Below are 25,303 nucleotides of genomic sequence, written 5' to 3'. Positions count from 1 at the left end.
GCTCTCCTTTCCTTTTAAGTTTGAAGTTGCAGTATATACATATTGTTTGCTTCCTTCTGTCAAAATTAATTCTTATCCTCCAGTGTGAAGTAACCCCATGGTAAACCAGCCCCAGCTACATTTCAATCCCTGCAGCTTTTCAGCATGAGTGTTGTCTACATCTTAAGATATTAGGCTGGCATTGCTGATACATTGCTGATATGGCTGCTGTGACTTTGTCTGCATTGTAAGCTGAAGAGGTGGGTTTTTAGCTATGTCTGGTTTTAAACTGACAGATAAATTGGAAAAATAATGGCATGTTATCTTACAAGGCTGGAATAAACCCTTGTAAACTTTCTGTTGATGTCATTGTGACAGAATTAGAATTGTCTTGTAAGTTATACCAGCTGTATGCTGGACAGAAAGCGTTTTGAGCAGCAGAGAGACAGCAGAGAATGTCCTTGCTAGGATGAGGAGAACAGGTTTGCTGTCATAGGATTTCAACATTAAATTCTTTCACCACTGGTTTTGACTGATGTTTTGTATGTGAAAAGCCTAAAGAAATGAGCAAGGACAAAAAAAAGAAAAAAAAAAACCAAACCAAAAACCAACAGCTAGCATGCAAGGCTTTCCATTTGGTATGAAACCTCAGCTTCTGAAGGGGAGGAGAAGCTGAGTGGAGAAGGGGTTGCAACAAAACAGATTCTTCCAAGCACCCACACAGCCGCTTGCTTTTGAATTGAGTCTACCTGAAGTAGTAAAAGTCTTGTGTGTGTTTTGTGGTGGCAGTTGTTTAGAAATGATCAGGGTGACTTCAGGTGCTTGTGCTGCCTGAATGAACTCACCAGACTGCAGAGTGCATGTGTGTGTGTACCCATGTATGGCTGGTTCCTCAGCTATTGCTGCTGTCCCCAAAGGAGAGCAAAAATGCATGTCATAAGCACCCCAATACAATACTGCAAATCAATTACTGGGTTTTTTCCTCATACATAAACCTTTTTTTGATGAATCTTTTTCTTTTGGCATGTTTTACAGATAAGTAAGCAGCAGCTCCAGACAATCAAAGATCGTTTCCAGGCCTTTCTCAATGGAGAAACCCAGATTGTGGCAGATGAAGCATTTATAAATGCTGTCCAGAGCTACTATGAGGTAAGGAGAGACGATGCAATGCACTTATGAATCCCTGTCCTCATCTCTATTCACAGATGGCATTGAATTCTGAATTAATGGTTTGTCCATTATCACACAGTATGAAGCAAAGACAAGTGCAGATTGGCTTCTGTCTGGTCCATCACAATGTTTGGGAGGTTCAGGGTTTGAACGTAAACTATGGAACAACCATAGCAACCCCCATGCCGTGGTTGTTTCCTGATAGCTTGATTATGGGGAAGACTGCCCTTCCTTTGAGCTGGAAAATAATTTTCTGATACTTTTAAACAGTGTATTCTAAAACAGGGAAGATGGCAAAATCAGTAAAATCCGTGCATGTGCTCCCTGTGAAAAATACCAAGAGAAGTCTGGGCAGCACATTCAGTTCTTACTGAAGCTTTTGCATTGTGTCCAATTGACTTTGGGATTTTCAGCAAGAGTCTTGTCTTTTCTGTTTGGCCTGACAAGTGCTGCAAAGCAAAGTGGGGGAGTGAGGAGGATGTGCATCTACAAAAGTAGATGATACCAGAGAACATGAAACATTATTCGTAATTGTGCAAAAGAATAATTACGTATATCCGTCTTTTTGCACCTCTTTGTATGCAGCCCATAATGCAGCCTTTTATATCTCTGCTTAGAAGGAAAGAGTTTCTGGTTTTGAAAGAAATCAGTGCTTGTCATTTCTATGACGAGCGTTGTTTATTTTTTTGCTAGTCTTTCTGTAAACCACTTCTCTTTCTCCCTAGAGCTATTCTGTCATAGAAGGTAAAGATTTTGAATTGCCTACATAAAATATTTCTCTAGAAGTGCAATCTAAGAAGGGACCAAAATCAGATATTAAAACTGAAGAGAATTTTAACTCTCTAGGATGCGACAGCAGCTGCTTCTGTGTAAGGAAAGCACAAATTATCTCTGGATTAACTCTGTTAAACCAATCTAGTAGTTCCTGTTCCATAGTCCTCTGTACAGGAAGGAAGCCGAGAGTCATTTACATCTTTTATCAGAAAAGAAATTGCCAAGGGATCATCACAGCTTCACTGAAGAGGTGCTCTCAAAGCAAGTTTTCAAGATGGAGTGATGAGCTGTGTTTAGGATGCCAAAGCAGCATAATCTGTTCAGATAAGATTGTTGGGCAGGAAAAGGAAACTGCTTAAAACCAGGCAAAATACATCCCTGTTTTGCTGCTGGCTCTGGCTGAGTGTTGTCAGCTCCAGAAGTCCTGTGCTGTAAAAATGCCCCAAGTTATCAAACTGAAAAAGAGCAGTAGATTAGCACTAGATGTGCACAAGCCCATGTCTTCAAGTGGACCCTCCACTGGCTCTGTCCTGCTTAAAACAGGCCACATAAAGTGTAATGCATCACTCTGCGTCCTTTACCACTACTTTCTTTTTCTTCTTTTTAGCTGTTGGTCTCCTTTAATTGATGGCTGTGTGCTTTCAGCTCCTGTGCAGCTGAAGCTTTCTCTGTGGCTGTTCCTTGGCACCAGCTGCAGTGGCACAAGGCAAAGCCTTGCCACAGAAAGCCTCTGCCCCTCAGTGCCTGAGCAGTGTTTCCTGCTGAGAGTGTTCTCCCTTCCAGCTCTGCAGAGATGTGCCCCCTTGGTTGATCCATTGTGCAAATCATGCACATTGTGCAGATCCTTATCTCAGCTCCTGCAAATCTCAGTTTTATTCAATTAACTGTCATTCTGCTGGGTGCTATCTAGAAATCAGCATTTACCGATTTATGAATCTGCAAGACGGCTTGGAAGACACACAGCTGAAATTGGTAATCTCTGTGCAGGACATAGCTGATGTTTCTAAAAGGTCCACTTATTAATGGTGCAGAGTAAGTTCATTACCTGGGAATTACTGGTTTTTGCAGAGGAAAAAAGGTAAGGGTGACATTGTAGGTCAGAAATGCATTTGCTGTTGCCCTGAATGTGTTTGCATGGCCACATTTTGCTGTTAATTCTGGCTGTCAGGGTAAGCATGTGGTTGTCAGTCTTAGGCTAGTTCACAAGCTGCTATCAAATTAAAAAATTGAGTGATCTGCTGCTGCTCTGCAAAGAACTGCTGTGCCTGCAGGAATGCTGCAGACAGGCCCAGCATACTCCAACACACTGCAGGGGAGCTTTTCTCAGGTCCTTTGACTTCTAATGAGTAAAGCTTTGTCTGTCTCCAGCACATTTTGCAGCAGTCACTTCAGTGCCTATGATAGGAGTGCTTCATTAGACCCATTTCCTCTCTGCTGTGGCCAGACAGAGACACAGTGGCATGGTGGGCTCAGCTGTGGGTGTGGCAGGAGATGCCTGACCCAGCTCCTGGAGATCAGTTCTCTTCTGCAAGATTCAGTGCGTGCACCTGTGCTAGGATTTTGTTCTAGGCAATTCTTGGCTCCTGGCAACCCTACTAAGCAGTCCTACAGTCAGGCAATTCACCTGGTATTTTCCAAAGAAAACAGGACAGAACACCTTTTTTTATCTTTTGTTTATCTTCCTATTTCATGGTTTCTGCTGCTTTGTGTCTGACCGGTGCTCCCCCATGCCTGCCTCTCCCTGCCAGCTGCAGCCCTCCTTTCCTCTGCTGGCTGCTGCTCCACACCCAGGGAGGAAAAACTGGGGCTGAGGGAATATGAGGAGCCACATCCCAGTGCTCGTGATGCTGGGGGAGAGGACCTTGGATAACAACAGCCACTGGTGTTGGCAGGTACAGGAAGTCATTAGCACCATCACACAGGTTCAGGTCTCGGCACCTGGCATGGATGAGGGGACATGGGAGCCCAGGATGTTGCAGTGGGGCTGGTCGCTGTGACCTCCCACCATTTCCTACAGTCAGTCATTTCCTTGGCTGCATCAGGAGCTTGGCTCTTGATAGCTCTCACCCATTACTTGAAAGCATCTGCACACACCTGGGACATTATCACTCATATTTAAAATCTCCACAAGGAAATGAAAAACATGCTGCTGTTGTTTCAGCACGGACTGAAGAGGTTGCTGGTGTCTTTCTGCCTGTCTTGTCTGCAGGGAGTGAGTGCTCCCATGCTGATATTGGAAGGAAACAGCCCAGCTCTTCCACAGCATCGTTTTTGGTCTGGTCCTTGGACAAAACCCACTACTACTGCCAACAGATGCCTGTGCTATCAAGCATCTAGGAACACGGAGTACTGTGTTGCTGAATGGTATATATATATAAAAAAAAAATCTGTCATGTCCTTAGGTCACCCTCAAGCTCTTTAATTATTGAGAGCTGACAGAGACATCCCTGTGAGAGCACAGCTTCTTCACAGGCTGCTGTATTCATCAGTTCTCAGCATTATTAATAAAACAGCAGTTTTCTTACTGGATATTGTTTGCTCTTCTATGTTCAGGGCTTGGAAGAGAAGAGCCAACACAACATCCCTCTGTCTCTCTAGCCCTTCAGCTCTGTGTTGCTCCCAAGACATCTGTGGTCTGTGGGAGTCTGTCATGTTTTGACCCTTTTGCTGCTCTTGCAGTGGGAAGAACATCTTTATGAAATGTCTTCTCCCTCCCTTTCTCCTGCTGTCAGTGCTCTGCATATCTGCAAAGGTTCAAGCTACGCTGAACCATCTTGCACTTCTCACTCCTGTGACAGCAGGGCAGACAGCAAGGATCTCCTCTAGTGTAGTAGAATTAGAATGTAAACCTGGTCTTTGCAGAGGTTTCCCAGGGGCCTGGCTACCAGAATAAATCCAGTGCAGTGCTGTTGACTTCAGTAAGATGACTCTGCTCCCTCTAACAGGGCAGAACTTGGTTAGGTGAATGTAGTTCACCTAAATACAAAAACTTCCTTATTAAAACATGAGATGGAACAAAATAAAATCCTGCTTTCCCAATGGGCATTTATGTATCTAGTGAGGTGTGACCATAACATCACATCAAGTCCTGATTGCATCAAAATATTTCATTTTAGTGGAGGCAAAGCAGAAGCTTCACCTGATTCCGTTACACTTCCCAAAGTACAGCTGAAACCTCTGGCAACATGTTGCAGTTGAGTGAGGAGCTGGAGAACGTCCTGGCAGTCAATAAGCAGCTTCCCAGCAGTGAAACCACCTTTTGTGATACTTTAGGGGGATTATTTTTTTTTAACTGACACCGTTTGAGATCACCCTTTTCTTTGCAGGTATTCCTGAAAAGTGACCGCGTTGCCAGGATGGTGCAGAGCGGAGGCTGCTCGGCAAACGACTCCCGGGAGGTCTTCAAGAAGCACATTGAGAAGCGAGTGCGCAGCCTGCCAGAGATCGATGGCCTCAGCAAGGAGACGGTGCTCAGCTCCTGGATGGCAAAGTTTGATGCTATTTACCGTGGGGAGGAGGATCCCCGGAAGCAACAGGCCAGGATGACGGCGAGTGCTGCCTCGGAGCTCATTCTCAGCAAGGAGCAGCTCTATGAGATGTTCCAGAACATTTTGGGGATTAAGAAATTTGAGCATCAGCTTCTGTACAATGCGTGTCAGGTAAGGTGGGAATGGAACAGGGTTTTTTTGGGGAAGGCTTGCCATTGGGAAATACTGCTGTTATGAACTGGAAATTTTGTGTCTGACCAGACTCTTTTGGAGAGAACTTCTACCAAGAAGGTGAGGGTTGGTTTATGGTGGGACTTCTGCACTGCCAGTGTTGTTCTGGCTGTCCAAGTGGGCTTCCTTCTCGTGCTCATTTTCTTGTGCAATTCCATAGGATTGCTGAGATGGGAAAATTGTATTCCTCAGCTCTCTATCTGGATGAGCAGGTCTTTGAGGTGGTTAAATGGGCTGTTTGCCTGTGGCTTGTTTGCCCTTCCTGTGTCATGTCACCAGTCTAAATGACAGAGGTTCTTACAGCCTGTGATATCAGTAATCAGATCCCAGGAGTCCCTGGGGTGGGTGGCTTATGCAGACTTGCCCAATGAGGTTATACAGGTTCTCCTTAAGTAGAGGGAACTCTGTGATACCTGCATGCCTGTGGTGGAAGGAAAGAGCATCCCAAAGCCCCATGACCTCAGGGTAGCTCTGATTGCACTTGAAAACCTTTCCCGTTCATCTCTTTCTACCCCAGAAGGGCCAGTTCTCCAGAGCTGCATAGCTTGGACTCTGCAGTGCTGTTTGTGTTTCCAGCAGCTCTTGCTGAGGGCTGTCAGTGGCTATCCAGACTGCTGGTGACCCAGATTACGGTCCCCTGCTATTGGATATAAATATCACAGGCGGGATAAAGGATGCCAGAGTCACGGAGAGAGTAAGGTGTGGAAAGTTTTTGGAGGAGGAGCAGACCTCAGTCTTTTCCCTGTAATTCACAGCTTCAGCTTCTTATTGAAGTGAATACGTTTGAGACCAATTCTGTCTGTCTTCTGTCTAGACATTTCCAATTCTTTTTAAGACACAGAGAATTATGTTTGATCTGTTTTTACCCCTGAAAAGAACTTAGTTATCTTGCATTTGTTCTTCTTCATCTCAGACCTTAATGGCAGCATGGGGAGAGGATAATAAATGTCCCTGAGTAATGAGTCTTCACAGCAAAAACTGCAGTGGCCCTAATAAATTGTGTTTACACAGATTTTGTGCCTCCATACTCTGTTGGAAGAATTCTTTAAAATCAAAACCATAATGTTTTCAGTGATGTGTCAAGAACTGAGTCAGTTCTGCCATGTTTTGGTTTATTTTTTAACTTAAACCAACTCCAGCCCTGTCTCTCTCATTCTCCCTTGACCTGTGCTTTGCTAAGGACCAGGGTGGCTTTGTGCGAGCATGTGTGTGATCCTTCCCTCCTGGTTTGTGCTTCCCACTGATGCAGAAAACAGTGTTTGATCACAGCTGCCCTGTTTTGTGATCTCTGCTTGTTAGAACCTTTCTGGCTGACACCATGAACCCAGAGGCTGCTCCCTGCAAATTGCCCTGTTGCATCAAGCCATCTTTTTCCTGCATGTGTCCTGGTTTTAATCTGAAAGTGGAGGATTTAATTCTGGGTCTTTTCTAATGCTTGGAGGCAGTAAACCTGTAATTTAAGCTCTTACAGGAAGACATAGTTTCTGATGAAAGTGAGAATTAGCATGGAAATTACTCTGTTTTTAATACCTGGATAGTGAGGATTAGCTATGCAGAAGGGAAAGCCCTTTGTGCAATGCACACCTCAAAAAGCTGCAAGGTCAGCAGCCATTGAGCAGCTGGGTGTTTTCCTGGGATGCAGTGGGAGTGGTTAAAGTGCTGCGGGGTGGGACCCTCTCCCATGAGGAATGGGTCACTGCTGCTCCTTCTCCCTCTGCAGAGGGAAGGCAGCAGTGAGCACCCAGGGAAACCACAGGCTTTGCTCTGGGGACCCTTTTTTTGCTGCTACCTGTGCTCATGTCATTCGGGCTATACCAGCAGGGTCTCTGGAGCTCTCTGGCCAGCAGCAGAAACTTTCTCTTGCCACGAAGCACCAAAATTGCTGTTGAGTAAACTCTTTCCCCAGGGACTCAGCCATTGCTTGCGGCTGGTCTGTTGAGTTTGTCACGGGCTTCTCAGTGGTAATCTGATGTGTATGAGCTACACTTTTTTTGACCTGTGCTTGTCTGCTGTGCATGGGAAGAATTGGGAAAAGCAGCCCTTTCCCTGGCAGGCTGTCTGAATGCCATCACTCTCTCCAGAATGGCAGCACTGTGCTGTTCATGCAGTTTATCAGTCAGTCACCTATGATTAGAAAAGCAAAGCCCATTGTCTTCTGTGGAGGGGCTGGCTGGTCTGTGCTCTCCCTTGCCTTGGTGTGCAGGGTGAAATTGCCCAGAGGCTGTGCAAGGAGGCAAGGGGTGACAAGGCTTTGCCTAGTTGACCTCTGAAAGCATGAGCAGGAATGGTGCTGAGGGCCCCAAACACTGTTGGTACTTCTACGGTCTGAAAGTAGATGCTTTTCTCTATGCAGCCTCCTGTTACATCACACTAATTGCATAATGATTGCATCACTGGGACTGCGTTTCCATTCACTTCTGAGATAATATTTTGTTTGTGCAGGAGGATGATTTCTAAAGAGATTTTTTTAATACAGTATCCCCAGGTGGCATGAGATAAGTGTATTCTTAATGTGACAGCAGTGATTTAGCAGGATCTGAGACAGCAGTTATTGATAGCAAGGTATTAATGCAGTAGGAAAAGCTTTTAGGAAACAAAGATGGGAAGTGGTGTTGTAGCAGCACAGTTGTGAAGATTACAGTGTTGTTAAGCAAAAGCTCTGACTAGAACATTTTAAATAATACAGAGTCTTGCGCTTTTTGCATAACACATGCCACGTGGCTTGGTGTTTCTGCTCCACTGGAGTCAGCATGGGAATTGAGCATCTCTGGCTCCAGCAGCGAGCTCCTCTGCTGTGTGAGAGATGTGGTGAAGGGGCAAATGTGTTTCAGTCTGGGCTTTCTGGTCCAGAACTTGTTGGCAAGACTTAAATTGAGCTCTCCTGCTTTGTAATTAACCTGTGGCTGTGGAAGAGTACTAGAGGAGCTGTTTTCTGTATGTGTTGGGCAATTCCAAACTTGGGTTCTTGCTGCAGTTGGCATTTCCTAGGGTACTCCATTTCCTGCTGACCTTCATGACGGTTGAATTCAGAGCATCTCTGAAAATCAGGCTGTGGTGTTCTCCCTGTCTTGCTCTTTCCCAGCCGTAGGGCACTGATTTACTTTTCTGTCTCAAGCTGTGTTTGGAAGTCATTTTTAGCTACAGTGAGACGAGCCGGAGCTGGTACAGTGATGCTCAGTTAATCCTGCAGCAGGAGCAGATGTTCACATTGTGTCTGTGGTGAGCTGTGCAAGTCCGTCCTCCTGCTTCAGAGGAAGAGTGGGCTCTCCCTGCAGAGCTGCCTGAACTGTCAGGATTCACAGTCAGACTTCCTCTTCTTTCCCAGGCCTGTCCCAGATAAACCTGTGCTAAGCATTATTCCTTTAGATGTAAGATATGAAAGCAAATGACTAAATACAGGCATGTCCAGCCTGCTGAGTGATGCTAATACATGGTCGTGGTTTTTCAGCATCTATTTCTGTCCTTTCATGTAGAAGGCAAAACATCAGAGAAGAATGCACGTGTAGGTGGGCTGCAACATACACCAGGCCTCACTGCTGTCTGGTAGATGTTTCATGTAAAGGCATAAAGACTTCTCACCAGTGCAACTGAAATTGTTTCATAAGTTTTGGGGCCCTGTGCTTTTAACTAGGAAACATTTCAACCCAAATTTTCTCAAACAGAGCTGGCTTAAAGCTAGAATTCACTGTTTTGACATTTATTTTCGCAGCTGAATTAGGACACTATGTCCAAAGGCTGACATTTCTCACATAGCAGAAAGTTCCCCTGCCAAAAAAAAACTTACTCAAGTGTTTGATTTTAGCTCAAGTCAGTATTAGAAATGATTTGCTGAGGTGGTGGTTTGCCTTCTGCCCCTCTCTCATCTCTGCAGTTCGTGTGGTTCTACCAAACTTGGTTTCTTCACTTGCTCTGGTGTGTTGAGCCCCTCACGTGCCCGTCCCACGCCCAACGTGTGTCAATCATGTGCCTGGCACACGGTCACACGGCCATCATGTACCCAGTGTGTGCCAAACACGTGGCATGAGCTGACTTTGCTGACTTAGCTGAAAGTTGGAGACATCTCCTTAAAATTATTCCCTAGATCTTTGTTTGCAGGGAAGCTGTAGCAGTACTTGGATGCTGCAGCCCAAGTAGGGGCAGAAACTCATGTGAGGCACCGTGACAGCTCAGTGATATGAAGGCTGAGGTCACCTCAGAATAAATGTTTGATTTGTGTGTATCCTCACCAGACCAAGTATTTCATTTAGTTTGTTGTGATGAAGAATTCCCAGCCATGCCTTGCAATGAGAATTGAATCCAGGATTGTTGTGCACAGCATGGAGTTACCTGTCTGTGCATCTCTCTCTGTCCCTTCAGTTCAAGGCCTCAGGGGTTTAGGATCAGATTCCTTCCTCCCTTCTGCTCTGCTCCCCATTTAAAGAACACAAAGCAATTCCTTTTTATTCTAGCTTCATCTTGAGGCTCAATGTCTATGAAACATGTATCTGCAGTTCTGAGCATTTAAGCACTAGCTCTGGCTGTAATGACCCCTCTGAAAGGGTGGGAGGTTTGCTTGGACCCCAGAGTCCGCTACAAAAACAATCCCCCTGTCCTGGGGATGGTGGTGGTGAGCTGGGACTGCTGTGGGGCTGCAGGCAAGAACCAGTGAGCCTCCATGTGCTCCTCTCTCCAAGGCTGGATGCATTTGCTGTGGTCAGCACTGCTCTCCCCCTTGCAAATCCCCAGGGCATCAGACTTACCCTGTGGCTTTTTTCCCCCCTCTTTCACTATTTGAAACTCCTTTTGGTCTCACTCCACCTATTTTCACAGTGTGAGCATCATCTCTACCCCACCTTCTCCCCCCCACTTAAAACAAAGCCACGACCAATAAAAATAGGTTAAAGTGGTTTAGAGATGATCAAAAACCTCCAAATGCATAAAGCATCATGGTCTGTTTTCAGTAATGCTGTATTTATTTCCATGGAAACAGAAATGGCAGCCTGGAGCCTTCTGCAGAGTTGTAATTACTCCTGCAGCAGCCAGCAGCAGCTGCAGCATCCTGTCAGGGCCCGAGCATCTCCCAGAGCCTGCCGTGATTTAGCACCCAGTGGGAAATTGAAAGAGGAAAAAGCGCTGGGAAGTGAATGAAATCTTCCTGTCACAACAACACAGCGTAGATACACACGTGGTCCTTTGGGTGGGAGGGGCAATTGCCCTTCTTCATCAGCTCAGCGTGCAATGTTTTGAGGTATGATTTTGGCATGAGAGGGCAGAGAAACTGAGAGGGACAGTGCAATGTCAGGGAAGGGGTGAGGGTGGTGTCTGCCTCTGCTGGACCCTTGGTTGCCAGACACCTCCCTTGGAAGGGGTTTGCTGATGGAGGCTACTCAGGAGGTACAGAGAGGTGCCACGATTGTCCCCGTTGGTCCCAGGTGGTGCAGAAACAGTGACTCTCTGTTTGATATCTATAATTTGGAGCAAGAGAGGTGGTCGAGATGGGACATCTGTTAGCTCCAGCATCCAGTGAGAGCTGCAGGGAAGACCTCAGCCAGTTGGAGGGACATGGCAGGGCAGCGAGCAGGGTGGGCCTGCCAGCCCAGCAGTGTGCCACAGTGCTGCTGCCTTTTGGGGAGGACAGTGCAGAGATCACTCTCTGCCAGGGTGGGACCCGAACTGTCATCATCCAGCCTCTGATTTGCACAGACATGTGTGGACCTACGTGTGCACCCATTAGCTGTAGGATCAGCTTATGTTATGTGCTGTTATGGACTTAGAGAGCAATCTTGGCCCCTGTAATTAAATTTAAAGCAAATTAGTTCTTCTATTAAACAAAATAAATCTGATGTAGCCTAATGCTGTATTCTCCAGCTATGGCTGATCAATCGCTCCTGCAAAGAGCAGGCAAATACTGCTGAGCAGATGGTCTTGGCTGAAGCATGGTCAATTAAACTAATTAAAGATGCTTTCATTTAATCAGAGGGTGTTTTAACCCTGTTAGCTGCCAGTTGGGGATGTGTTTTCATGTACTAGGAACTTCCAGTTCTGGCCCTTCTATGTACTTCTGGTTTTCAGTCCCTTTACAGAAACCAGGCCAAAGTGTGCATCCAAAGAGCATGTATCTAGCAGAGAAATTATCATGTCATGCAGCAGTAGTGAAGACTTGCAGAGGAGAATTCAGTTGTTTTCTTCTAACACTAACCAGAGATGTTTATTAGCCTGAAGAATTCGTCTGCAATGAATCCTTCCCACCCTACCTCCTGCCAGCCTTCCCTCTGGGTTTAGGGGTGTGGCTGCCTCTCCACAGCCTAGACAAATGTCACTTGTTCCACCAAAACAAGCAATGGCTTGTCATGGTGTATTATTTAGGGGACAGAAAATGGTTTCAGTATCCAGACGGGTTCTGGAGTGGAGCAGCAGTCTCTTATTTCAGCTCTCTGCTGCCATGCAAAACATCTTGGCTGCGGGGAGCCCCTCTTCTTAGGGGTTCTGGAGGAGGGATGAATTCATTATTTGCTGCAGGAGTCCATGAGGACTCCTCTGAGCTGAAGCCTTCTTTTCAGATTCTGGTGATTTGTCACAACTGGGCACCCTCACCATTTCCTGTCCCCCACTTCCTATCTGCTCCCCTGCCCTTGCTGTAAGGGGTGACACCATCTGCTAGCAAGGTAAGAGCCACCAAGAGAGCTTGTTAGTCTCATGGAAGATCATGCCAAACGTTCTCAAGAAGCAGCAGTAGAGCAGAATCATGCGTACAGCCCATGAGTGACCCCTCCCTGGGCTGCACAAAGGGCTGCAGCATGCTGGGACCCCTTTCCTCTGCCTTTGCACCAGCTTGTACACATTAAATTAGAAACAGTTGTACTTTATCCAGAGGCATGTGGACAACTCCTGCTTCAGCAACATGGATCCCTGCAGATACATTAGGGCTAAAATCAAGGTGATTTTCAAGATGTTCCTCCTTTGTGAAATGATAAAACCCCCTTTTTAATCCTCATCTAATTAACGAGGTGTTTTTGTGGTGCAGCATCAGCTGAACACTTTTTGTTGTCTGTGTGGACTGATTAATTTTTTGCAGTTTAAGGCTTAAATTATCATCAAGATATCTCTCATTCATTTTTATTTCAGTTGACCCATGAATACTTTTCATCATCTGCATTCATGCTGCAAGGGAATGCATAAAAAATAACCATGGTTACCTTATAAAACATCATATTGATGACTTGGCATTTTCAATCTACCTTAGCCCCTTTATTTGATGGCTGCTGTTTCTGTTCTTTCATTGAAAATATAGTTGTTGGCATGACTTTGACTGCAAGTGCCTGGCTGCTTCCACCTCTGAGCAGAGTGGGGGTTGGGAAGATGGACCCTTCCTGGCACAGTTGTGCAGGGAGATGCTGAAGTGGTGGGGAAGGTTTTGCAAAAGCTTGCGAAATAGGAGAGTCCTTGAGCATCACCAAGTGTGATAACATTGGGGGATTACAGCTTGAAACCGTTTCAGAGGAGAGGAGGTTGGGGATGGCACAAAATACAGACTCCAGTGGTGTTGGCAGAGGGGAGACTGAAAAATGGGAGAGCAAGTGGACAAGAAGTTGCTGATTTAGAAAAAAACACTTTACACTGAAAAACCCAGTGATCCCATGGAGTACGTTGCCACTGTGCAGGGTAGTCCAGCCTCAAAACACCTGGTGGGTCTGCCTGAGGAGAAGCCAAGCCAAATGTTGTCCATTAGAGGGGAGAGGGAATGATATCTACGTGTGCTACATAAAAATTAAATGTTTATTGCTAATCTCTCCCCGAAAAAACAAAAAACCAAGCCAACATAAAATGCAACAGAGATGGGCTGGAGTACAGTTTCTGAGTTGGCTTCCATGAGATCTGGTTCCGAGGTCTCCAGAGGTGGGACTTGGCTCTCAAAATGCTGTCTTTATTTTGGGCAATCTCTCCTGCTTCCCTAACTTTGAATTCAGTGCAAGCCACTGTACATAAAAACCAGTTTCTCAATGTGGAGAAACATTGTGGACTGTGTCTTATTAGGAAAGGAAAATGTCACTCCTCCTGTTTGTCTTTCCCTCAACCAGAGATGATGAGCAGAAGACATGACAAAGAAATGCCCCCACTGGCCCCTTTTGGAGAATGTAATCTTCTTTTTTCTTTGAGTAGCATTTGTTCCCTGCAGTACATGTTCCTGTCAATCAGCCCAGGAGGCCTTGGGAGACAGAAGGGGTGTTATCCAGACCTCTCTCTCTTTAAGCAAGGAACTGCTAGCTGCAAAAGAACCCATATGCGATGCTTATCTTAAGGAAGGCTGGAATACTTAATAAGACATAACTGGTGCATGACCCTGCACCATGTTAATGCCTCTCTTTCTCTTCCTCTTCCTTTTAGCTGGAAACACAATGGAGCCGCTAGAATTTAATTTTGCACATAGGTCTTTAAATCTAATTTGAATTCCACATGAAAACCTCAATGCTTTGCAGCACTTCAATCCTGGCTCATGTATTTTATCAGTGATTACCTTCCTGGGGAACTTTTAATGCCTGTCTGAGGAGCAAAATGGAAAGATACAGTCATACTTTCACATAGTGGGGGTTATACATGGTCATGCTGGCTTGTGCCAGAGCTCCAGGGCCTTCATTTCAGCACGCAATGTCTTGTCAGAGAGCCTGGACTGGTTCCCACTGAGCTCTGCTAGCCTAAGGTTACACACTATTCTTCTGGTTTTCTTTTTATCATGTTATATAGAGAGATCATTCTTCTGACATACATCATCCACTAAGGGAATATTTTGAAAGTTCTGCATTAATATTTTACTAGGTTTTCTCTAATCTTTTTTCTGTAAGATGTGGTTTCCTCAAGGCTGCTTCTTTGCAGTCCATACTGTGTTCAGATTTCAAGAAAAGGGAATTATTAAGAAAAAAAATAATTATTCACCAGTCCTTTCCTCCACTCCTTACATTTCATTCTTCGGGCCACCAGTGTTCCATGCAACTTGAAAAATGCTTCATGTCACAGTTTGAGATGTGATAGACAGTGTAATTTTAAATCAGAAGAAACTTTGGGAGTGGAATGGATCAGGCCATAGAAAGTACTTCATGAATATAAAATACAGCTGAGTGAATCTTACAATTTTCATCTAAAAAGTACCAAATTAAAAAGAGAATTGGTATATTTCTTAGCAGAAATGAGATGCCAAGAATTTTCTTCGAAAGGATATCAAAGTAGGCACATATTTGTTCCCACTGAGCTGACTATAAATTAGGAAATGATCAACAAAGTAGATTTCATGCATTTCAAAGGCTCAGCCTCAATATCCCTAACTTATGTAAGCTGCCCCTTACCTCAGTTTCAGTGCTGAGTTTTCATATTCAATACACTACATTTTTTCTGGAACATCTGATTCTACTCATGTTTCTGAGAAATTAGAGTACAAGTTCAATACAGAATTGGATGCAACACAACTTCTACTACAGCTTCTCATGTATTTAAAAACCCTATAGTAGCCTAAAATCATGTTAAAACTGTGTTGGCATCCATAACACAGATTGTATTGTATAATGCAGGGAAGTAGTGATGTTTCCTATCAGCGGTGATCTGTGCACGTGTTTTTCAAGTGCTGTAGCCAGCCTTCGGTCCAGTTCTTTTGTCTCTGCCAGAGAACAGTAAGAAAATGTGGAGGTGATAGCACAATATTATTTGTCATGAAGTCTTTGTGGAAACATTGATAGCTGTGACAGGGAAGTGAGTGGAGTTTCCCAAGAGTTCTGGATGCCAGCCCTGAGTGCTGGTGGCCCAGGAGAGCATGGTGTGGGGTGGAGGTTGGTGTCTGAACCCTATTGTGCCCCAACCACAGCCAGGTTCCAGCACCCTGTGGGCTCCTGGGCACTGGTGGAACCAGGCTGTCTGCTTGTGTGCTCAGGCTTGAGCCTTAAGCATTCCTCAGATGTGCGGAGGAGGAGACAGCTAAAATTACAGGCATTTCCCACAATAGATGAGAACAAAGAACAAATGCATAATTTTGCTGTCCTCTTCTGAAAGTGCTGCATGGGATATGATGTTGGCAGTTAAAAAAGGTGCTGGGGAGGAAGCAGGCACAGTGACAGACAATGACCACAGGTCAGGCACCCAGACTTTCCCCAACAGAGTTTTGATTAAGTACCTGCTCATTCTCATGGGTGCAGTTTGTTTCTGCATCTTGCCTGACTGCTGCCTGCGTGTGCAGCTGTACTGGCAGCAGCAGCAAAACTGCACATCTCCAGTCATCATTGGCCCACAGGAAGGGAAACTGGGCCAGGTCTACATTGATGGTATTTTGCTCCAGGTACCAACATAAAAATGTAAAATGTAGGGCCTGGAAATCAAAATATTAAGTCACTGACAAAGGCAGGAGATCTTGGAAGATAGCACAAATTGCAGTGGAATGCTGGAGAGAGTGTAAGGCTTTACTCTTTGGCTGTTCCTTAGCAGAAGGAGCAGCAGTGATGAGTTCTCTTTTTCCCAGGCTGAGGACCATTAGTTGTTGTCTTCTGTGAAGAGTTTTGCTAAATATATCTATCTTCTTTTGTGACCTAGTTAAGTCCAAACTTGACAGGGAGAAAGCCTTTTGGGTGTTTTAAATTATAAAATTCTAATTGTGGAGTAATTAAATGGTCTCGTATTTCTTCTCAACACCAGTAATTTATCGTGCTGCTATTCCTGCCAGTTTGTTGGAGAGCTCATGTTGTGCAGCACTGGTGGAATGAGCTGCAGGCATGTGCTTGGCTGCCATTGCCAGGAGTCTCGTGCACTTGCATGCAGAACTGAGACCAGGACTGACAAAACAGCTGCAAAACAGAGATCTTGTTCATGGGGAAATTATTGACACAATAATTTTATTAGGTCCCATGATGCCTGTTAGGTCTGATGAGAATTTGCCAAGTGTAGCATCATCATGGTGCCCACCGTCCCCTCATAGCTTGAGGTCTTATTCCCTTCCCAGGCATATCCAAATTCTTACTGTCAACACAGGCAGACAGTGATAAGACAAGGGAGGGAAAGCTTAAAGTAAAAGAGGAGAGCATCAGATTAGGTATTAGGAATAAACTCTTCACTGTGAGAGTGGTGACACACTGGCACAAGTTGCTCAGAGAAGCTGTGGATGCCCCATTGCTAAAGTTTTCAAGACCAGGTTGAATGATGCTTAGGGCAATCTGGTCTAATGGAAGGTGTCCCTGCCCATGCAGAAGGGGTTGGAAAAAGGTGGTCTATTTATGTTTCCTTTCAACCCAAACCATTCTATGATTCTGTATTTCTATGAAAAATGTAAAATATCAAGTAGTCATTTTCATTCGCCTTCTAAGTCTGCTCTTCATTGACCTTTCTGCTTGTAGATTTTCTCTTTGTTTGCCCTTTTTCTCTGTAACAGCGGATTTTGGGTGGGAATAGTTGTGCTCAGATGGTTAGGTATCAGTTGGGTGTAAATTAGCTGAAGGAGCTGTGGCTGCCACTGTCAAAATGATTCCAAAATAACTTCGTGTGGGAGAGTGATGGTCAGGCCAGACAAGAGAAGCGTGGTTTGGGTCTGCTTGAGGGGAATGGAGTTAGAGGGGATAATGCCAGTTAGATTAATAGAAGAGCAATGTCCTCTTAAATACTGGCTTATATGTTGTCAAAGATCCTTCATGTTACAGTGGCCCCTTGTGAGTGGGCAGCAGCAGCAATATTTGGGAAAGGGTCTGTTTCCCATGAACATCTGCAGTATTTGAATGAGAAACACAGGTTTCTTTGAAGCTGGTACAACAGCTTTCCTCTGGGAAGTCCCTGCTGACAGCATGGTCCTTTAGCAAAGCAAAAGGAGTAAACTAGGCATGGGTTTTGCTACTGGTTTGGCTCATTGATGAGCTGCTGTTCTCCCCAGGGGTACCAGCTGCAGCCCTGCCTGCTCAGTGCTGGGGGATGACTCTGCTCCTTTCTCGTGCAGTCCTTTGCCCAGCTGTGTAACTCCTGATCCCCTTTATTAATAGTCAACATAGGCAATTATTCAGGGTCACTGATTGGCCAGTTTGTTCTGGCTTTATGTATGGCAACTGCAAAACAGCTGAGGATGTCTGGCAGGCAGTAGAAGTCTTATTTCTGTCAATTAAAATTGCCAAATATATGTTTAATGAGATAATTTGGATCGTTACACTTTCTTATCATAATGGCAGTTGCAATTTCATCCATTGTATGGATAAAAACATAAGCAGCATCAATGAAAAAAAAAATCTATTTCTATCCTAAATATATGAGTAGAAATACCGGCATTGTAACATCTGAGTATGAGCCTGTTCTGAGCTTTGTCATCAGTGATCTTGGGAAAACCTGATGTGTTTCAGAGTAAGAGTGATTTTCTGGATGATGACAATCAAAATACATTTTGTTTAACCAGATAGTGAGTATCACCATCAAGTGAAGCACCATGTGAAGCACTGCAAGCCAGAAATTCCCCCTGGTATCTCTATCTTATATTTTGGCAGTCGGGGTAGGAATAAAGCAGGTGATGATGGAGGGAAGGGCAGTGCAGTGTGCAGGGGCAGGCACATCTGTCTCCCTTAGGCATCCTGCCATACCAGCATGCCACAGCAGAAGACAGTCTCTCTCTCTCTCCACTGTTGCCTGAATTTACTTGATGCCATATATCAGTCAAAAGTAAATCTCTCCTGTTCAAAGACAAAGAGTTCATAAGAATCTTTAATAACAAAACTCTCCCTTGCGCAGAGGCTGCTGGGAAAGGGTGTGCCAGGGTGCTGGGGAGCAGAGGAAAAGAAAAATGGGTCAAATAAAGTTCTGCTGAAAAAGGAGTAAATGCTCACTGATAGCATAAAATTGGATGTAGCTGTAAACTCTTCTGGACGTGAATTGGCCTATGTCAATGTGATCCCTGGAGAAGGGAAGGGCAGCTGACAGCAAGTAACAGCAAGGGATGGTCCCAGAAAAATTCACCAAGCAAACCAGAATTTTACTTGGAATAGGAGCATTTGCTTTCGAAGGTGTAATTAGCTGTCTGCTGCAGGCTGCAATGATTCCTGCCTTAAGATGAAGCAAAACTCATCCCTCTGGTCTGATGGTAGTGATCTGTGTGGAGAGCTTTTCCAGCTGCTCTGGGATGCCCTGGAAGACCCTGGGGAGGGTGTGTGGACACAGCTGAACTGGATATAGGGCCAGTCCTACCTTGCTACAGCAGTTTGCCTCCCATGTTTTCCAGCATCTGAAACCACTGTGCTACCCTTGCTTTTCTCAGGATGCACGTCTGTAACCTTCAAGAGAACCTCTAGCAAAATTTAGAGGAAAATCAGCTCTTATTTTTATCCATCCTCCCCCTTTTCTCTTTCTTATTTTTTCTGCTTTAAAAGGGCCCTGGAGAGGACTTAAAGGTAAAACAAACAATGAGGAAATACAAGCTGTCATAAATAGTGTTAAAACAAGAGTCAGACTTGCAGTGAAGTAACAAGGTACCTCAGAAGATGGTGACAGAGTTATGAAAGGTTTTCAAAGCTTGTGTCTGATTGATGCCTTGTGGGCATCAGCTAAGGATTCTCAGGACATTGATGGGCAAGGAGAACAGGATGCAGCCACAGCCTCAGTGGGTGTGCTGAGGTGTCCAGCCACAGTCACAAGCCTTTGGCATGTGTGAAGGTACCCCAGGAAACATTGAGAACCTGTTGTCTTTCTATAGGGCAGCAAAAAAACCTCTCCTATATCCCAGTCTGGAATCTGTACTATAAAAATACATTGGAAAGGTCTTGAGAGAGTTATGTGAAGGGATAAGGAAGAACTGAAAGTTTGACTCACCTGGGGAAATGGTCCAAGTAATTTGTTTGCAGATGTATTGGAGCAATGTTTAACTGTCCGTGTACAGGAGCAGTAAAACTGGGATCAAAGGAGCCACTCCTGGCTGCCACTGATAGTCAGGGTTGGGAGTGCTGGGCAAAGGTTGTGACAGTCTTTCTCTCACCTGAAGGATACACTGGATCTTTTTCTATCAGATATGCTTAAGTTTAAATGGAAGGTTGGGCCTTAACGTAGCAATTGTATGCTGAATTTTTACTAGGGATGTACAAGAGATTGCACAGAAGGGGGAGAGTGGTTTATTTTGGGCTGGGAATCCATCTCATGGCTGGGCAGGTTTTGGATACCATGAAAGTGTTACTGCTGAATATAGAATCAGTTATTTAACTGAACTTTGTCTAGGCTGGGTATTTCATTTTAGTCTGCGATGGAAGTTGTGGTGGGCTCTGAAAAAGACTCTTGCAGCCAGGCGGATTGGAGCTGTTCCCTGGCCACCTGCAGCCAAAAGCCTTTGCTGTGGAACTGCCCGTGTTAACAAGCAGGGCTGGCATGCATGGAGCACTTGGTGCTGCATGGCAGTGAGGATGAGGTGGTGGCAGATGAGGGGACACTACTTTGCCAGATGAAGTTTGTTACAAATTCCCATCTGCTCAGAAGCAGAAGCTATAAGGTTTGTGCTTGTACAAGTAATTATTTGTTATACATTTTTAAACATGAAATCTAGTCCAAACGGCAAATATTTTTAGCGTGTGTCATTGTGCAGTTAAGAAGGCTGCCAGCAGCATAAACCAGAATAACTCAACGTGGTGATCGGGCTGAGATGGGATTTTCTGCTTTGCCCGTTTTCTCCTCCCCACGCCTGGGTACTCTTTCTCTCAGCTGGGCTCCTGCTCACATGAGCCAGCATCTTGCAGGGCCAGCTGCTTTGTCGCCCCCTCCATTTATTTTACCTGTGATGGAAAGCACATCTAGCACAGCTGGGAGGTGTGCAGCTGGGTGTGAAAATGGCTCTGGAAAAAATGGGGCAGGATTACTGCTTTTTCTCCCAGTGGAATATGGAAGAGGCAATCTTACATCTCTTAATTTTCAGCAAATGCACGCTGTGGAGTGAGCCTGCACATGGTTTATAACGTAGGCACGTTTGGGCTGAATGAACCATTTTTACAGGTTTTTAAAGAACTGGTTAAATTGTTTCAGCAATGTTTTACCCTCCACTCTAAATTCCACTAAAAAAGAGTAGAAGAATGGATTTAAGATGGATCTGAGCATTTTTGAAACAGGACAGCTTAGGTTTTTAAGGTTGCATAAAAATGTAGGGAGGAAGACTGTCTGAAGATGAATGCTTTTTGACAGGGTGGGATCTGTTGTGGATTTTGCTGAGCCTGTGAGCCAAATGATTTTGTTATTCCCTCAGCTCTCATGCAAGGTCACAGCATAAACCTCAGCTCTCATGCAAGGTCACAGCAGAAACCATAATTCCTTTGCACCTGCGAAGCAGCACAGGCAGGTACCAGAGCATTTCCCAGCTTTGCTGGTTCCCAGCAAGACTTCCCTTTTTTCCACCCACCTGTCTTAACAGCTTTCTCAGCATTTGGGCCATCAGTCCTGTCAGAGCTGCTTTTCCCTGTTGTTTTTCTCTATAACTCCGCTGGAGAAAGAGGGGGATGCAGAGGGTGTGCAGCAGGGACAGCAATCTGACCCCATGGGTTGCACACATGCATTTTTCTTTTTCTAGTGCCCTGAGCACTGCTCTCCTGCCCTTGATTTCCATAATAGTTTCTTAATAAGAAGAAAGAGAGGGGAAGGGTTTTACCTGTAGGTTCCGTATGTGTCTGTCCCCATGGGTTTATTGCTGGTATCATCTGGTGGTACCTTCATTTGAAGTAAGAGGGTGGTTCTAGCAGTGCAGTTTTGACCAGGTTGCAGAGCAGAATGCAAAAATAAAAAGCTGAATTCCATGAAAATGCTTCAAGTAGGGCTTTTTTCTTTAATCTCTTCACTGATGTTTTTTCCTAATGTCTAAAAAGAACTGCAGCAGTTGGCTGAAATGAGCAGGTGCTGCAGAGCTGCAGTCATGGTTGCACTCTGTCTCACATCTGGATTCCAGCTGTATATTTTGCACTCCTCTCTTGCATGTCTTTTTTGCATATAAAGGGCATTGTCCTCTGTGAAAGCTTAAAGGAAGGCTGAGGATAGACTCAGATGAAATGGGATCAGAGAGCAGGTTATCACCTTATTTTTTCAGAATGCTGCCGCGCAGAAAGCACTGAGGGACTTCAACAATAGCAGAGACTGTAACAGCATACTCTCTGAGAGTCCAGTGTTATTTTCCCTAACTCTCTTAGCAAAAGCCTCCTGCCCTGCCAACAATTTCAAAGGAAAGAGGTCATGCCTTGCTGAATGTAGTTTGAAATAAACCACATTTCCTCAGAAAGCAGGAGATGACAGTGTTTCTGGCAGAGGAGCTGTCTGGAAGAGTCACCATGCAGCTGCACTGGGGCCTGACCCACCACCCAGCACATATCCCATCCTTAAATCCATAATCTGTTGTTCATGGAAGTCTGCTGCAGAGGACTGTGCCATCTCTGCTGGCATCCCAGGCCTCTCCTTCAGGCTGCCCACGGGGTTCAGGGGTGGGGGATGCTGCTCCCTCTTTGTATCCTGGCATGTGCTGAGGCTGAGGTAGTCCAGCCTGGGTTGGGATGAATGTGTTGGGCAATTAGTGCTTTACTTGGCTCTAAATACAAAGAAAAATTAGTGAAGCAGTGTGAAAAAGAGCTCTCCACCCACTGGGGGCGGAAAAGCTCTGTGTGGAGGTTCTATCCCTACTGAGAGTTCTATCCCTTACTCTAGGGAAAGATAACTGAGAGTCAGTGGGTGAAGCCCAGAGTGGGACTGGAGGAAAGCTGGTGTTGGTGCTGCCATGGACACAGTGCACGACCATCAGGACAGCACTGGTCTGTTTCCTGCCCTGGTCTCCCATCTGCAGGGTGTTGGGATCCTCCTCACACACAGCCCCTGCAGAGAGCCTGGGAGCATGGGGATGCAGGCACTGTTCCAGAATGCTCCAGAGCAGCCTGGCTGCATTCCCCATCTCGTGGTGGCCGGGGCTCAGGTGTGGGGGGACAGGGGGAGCCTTGGCTGGGGGAATAGAGCAGACAGATAGACACCTGGGGGTGGAGGACAGACTGACACCTCCTTCTGCACCAGGTGGAGCAGGTTGTAGGCAAACAGCTCTCCTGCACACACTGGGACAGCAGAGCAGCTTGAAAACTTCAGATAATATTCACATGGAAAAGGCTGTTAATGACAGGGGATGTGACTGACTGCCTTTTTCTGTTGCTGCTGTATTAGCTGTACTTAAATCAGCTTACAGTAACTGCAGTTACATTTAACGCTCTCTGACTACATGGCTGAATTTTTAGATTGTTAATTTTCAATTGCAAATCGTTTAATTATGTCTGAACTTTTCATAAATATTTGGAATGTGAGTTAATATTTTCTATTACATGCGATACATAGTCTGGAAAAAACTAATTGTTCTTAGTGCTGCTGTGTGCTCGGTCTGGCAGTGTCCTCAAAGCCTCGATGTTCCCTTATCTGCAGTTTCCTGCCTTCACAGCTGATGTGTCAGAAATTGAGGTCTGTAGCTGGTGCTGTGTGTGTGTTATGGTCAGGAAAGCCATTTAGGATTCATTTGGCGCCCTGACAGGAAGAAAAGGAAATGTGATGTTGCTGCACCATGCAGTGTGGTAGCATGGTGAAGGTTGGAGGCTTATGACACTACATGTATATTTTATTGCTGTGGTCCTGGAGCCTGCTCTGAACATCAGTGTGAGATCTGGAAGGCAACGGGTCCAAGACTAGGAGGAATTTTTAGGGTCTTCAAACCCCAGGACCCCAAAAGCTCACTCCTGTTTGCCCATCCTCCTCTGCCCAGGCAGGGCTGCATACAGGGCCACGGTTTGAGCTGATTAGAGTAAAGCCAGTGCACACTTAGGAGCAGCAGTGCCACGCTCTGTGCAGAGGGAGTTGAGCTGTCCAGCCATGTGGCAGGAGCTGCTGCTGCCAGGCTGAAACATCTTTTTCTGCAATTGTAATAATGTCTGTACACAGAAATTATTTATCATACATTTAATATGGACAAATAACAGCATTTTCTATATTGTGTAGACAGTTTGCTGGGCTGACTGTCCCCACCAGTAAGGGCACGAGGATGCTCCACCCCATGGGGGGACTTGCCCCACGTGCTAAGCTCTCCCCACACATGGTACCTTGTGCTGTGTTCCTCCTCCTCTCCACTTACGGACTCACTGCTTTCCAAAGCATCACATTTTCTGCTCCCTGTGTTTGTTTCTTCATACCTGTGCCTCTTGCTGCTTTTCTGGGTCTCCTTCAATTATTCTCACATCCTTGATCCTTACTGCAGGCACCAGAGCATCTCACAAGGGTATTATGGGAGGGTAGATCCCACATGACAGCTCTCAGCTCCACATGGCCCTTCTCCGTGATGCCAGATATCCATTTTGTGCCACTGGTTCTGCAGGGGCAGAATAGGTCCTGTTGGGGGGGATCAGGCAGTAAGAGAGGTGGAGGATGTTCCCTCTCAGTGAAGCTAGAATTCCTATCCGAATTTCCTGTGATTTTTTTTTTTTGATGATGTTGAATGCTAATTAGTTTAAAAAGAGGTAGCTTTTCTGAAATGCAGTGATAGATTAGATAGGATTGATATGGGCAAGGATTGATATTGCTTCTGTTCAAAACCAGGAGATCCTCTCTGAGGTAAGTTTCCCTGAAACCTTTGACTCAGAGCACAGATGTTTGGACACTGCTCTAAGAAAAGCAAGGAGTTGACCTTTTAATTAGCATAATATAGTAATTTAGCATAGCAATACTGATTGCATGTTAATCGTTTATAGTTGTTATGTATTGATCAAAGGGACTTAGAGATGTGATGTTTCTGCTCTGGATTTTGATAAGTTGATACCAATTAGTGAGCAGCATATAAGGTACAAGTCAGAGGGTCTAAAATAGCTGCATCTGCAGTGGAAAGCAGTTCCTTTCCAGTTCTCTGTTGCTGTAGGAAGAGGGGTCTGATGGTGACCTATTCAGAGACTTCTGGAGAAGCGTGATCCTACTCACAGGTGAGACCAGCAGCTTCAGCTCTCACCTCCACTGTAGGATGCCGTCCGCTGAGAACAGGTAGCAACCTCTTTATGTGCTGGAAATTTGCTGCCTAGGGGTTTAATTCTCCTGACTGCTTTCTCCCTGACCTCATGCGAAAGTTTGCTGCATCAAACCGGTGTGAAACACATCAGGAGGTCAGTCTCTTTAGATCTCTGGCTGTGATAAATCTAAACTTCACAAATACCAAAATGAACTGTAATGAACAGGACTGCAATCTTTGCTGTCCTAGTCCTTGAAAAAGTAGGAGCCATAAACTTCTCTTTACATTCCCTCTCCCTTGTTTTCTGCCGATTTAGCATATAATAGAACCAAAACATTGCTGTTTCATGGCCAGTTTCTGCTTTGCCAGTTTTTTGCTCAGAGCTTTCTTCAGAAAAACAATTATTGCATAGATGCCACTGGAGATGTTCCCACATCTTATTCCATCACATTTAATCCTGCTGAGTGTCAGGGTAATGCAGCTTTGCTGGACTAGGTCCTCATACTACTTGTGCTTTAGTTCCAAAAGCCAAAGCCCATTTTTAATTAAGTGATGAATGTGTCTACCATTAAGCTTTTAATCAAAGATGAGGATTTGAGGATATGTAGATCCTTCTTCCGTGATGGATTTGGATTAATTAATTACAGCTGATCCTAGCTATAAAATGTTTTTGGAACACAATAGTAGTTTATTGCCATATTTAGGAAATTCA

General features: G+C 45.1%; 1 protein-coding gene across 5 annotated transcripts in view; it reads left to right on the top strand.

The window, feature by feature from the left end:
* Positions 1-25,303, top strand: part of CADPS (calcium dependent secretion activator) — a 206,890-nt gene that overhangs the window by 38,408 nt on the left and 143,179 nt on the right. For all 5 annotated transcript variants that reach the window (XM_066195041.1, XM_066195039.1, XM_066195038.1 and 2 more), the window contains exons 2-3: positions 1,015-1,128; positions 5,250-5,582. In XM_066195041.1, coding sequence (XP_066051138.1) covers positions 1,015-1,128; positions 5,250-5,582 — 447 coding nt within the window. The remainder of the gene's footprint in view (positions 1-1,014; positions 1,129-5,249; positions 5,583-25,303) is intronic.

Source organism: Chamaea fasciata, unplaced genomic scaffold, assembly GCF_029207755.1.
Source record: "Chamaea fasciata isolate MVZ Bird 193981 ecotype frontalis unplaced genomic scaffold, bChaFas1.0.hap1 SCAF_13, whole genome shotgun sequence".
Classification (NCBI taxonomy): Eukaryota; Metazoa; Chordata; class Aves; order Passeriformes; family Sylviidae; genus Chamaea; species Chamaea fasciata.
Note: the sequence above shows the minus strand (reverse complement) of the source record. Positions and strands in the feature narration are given on the sequence as shown.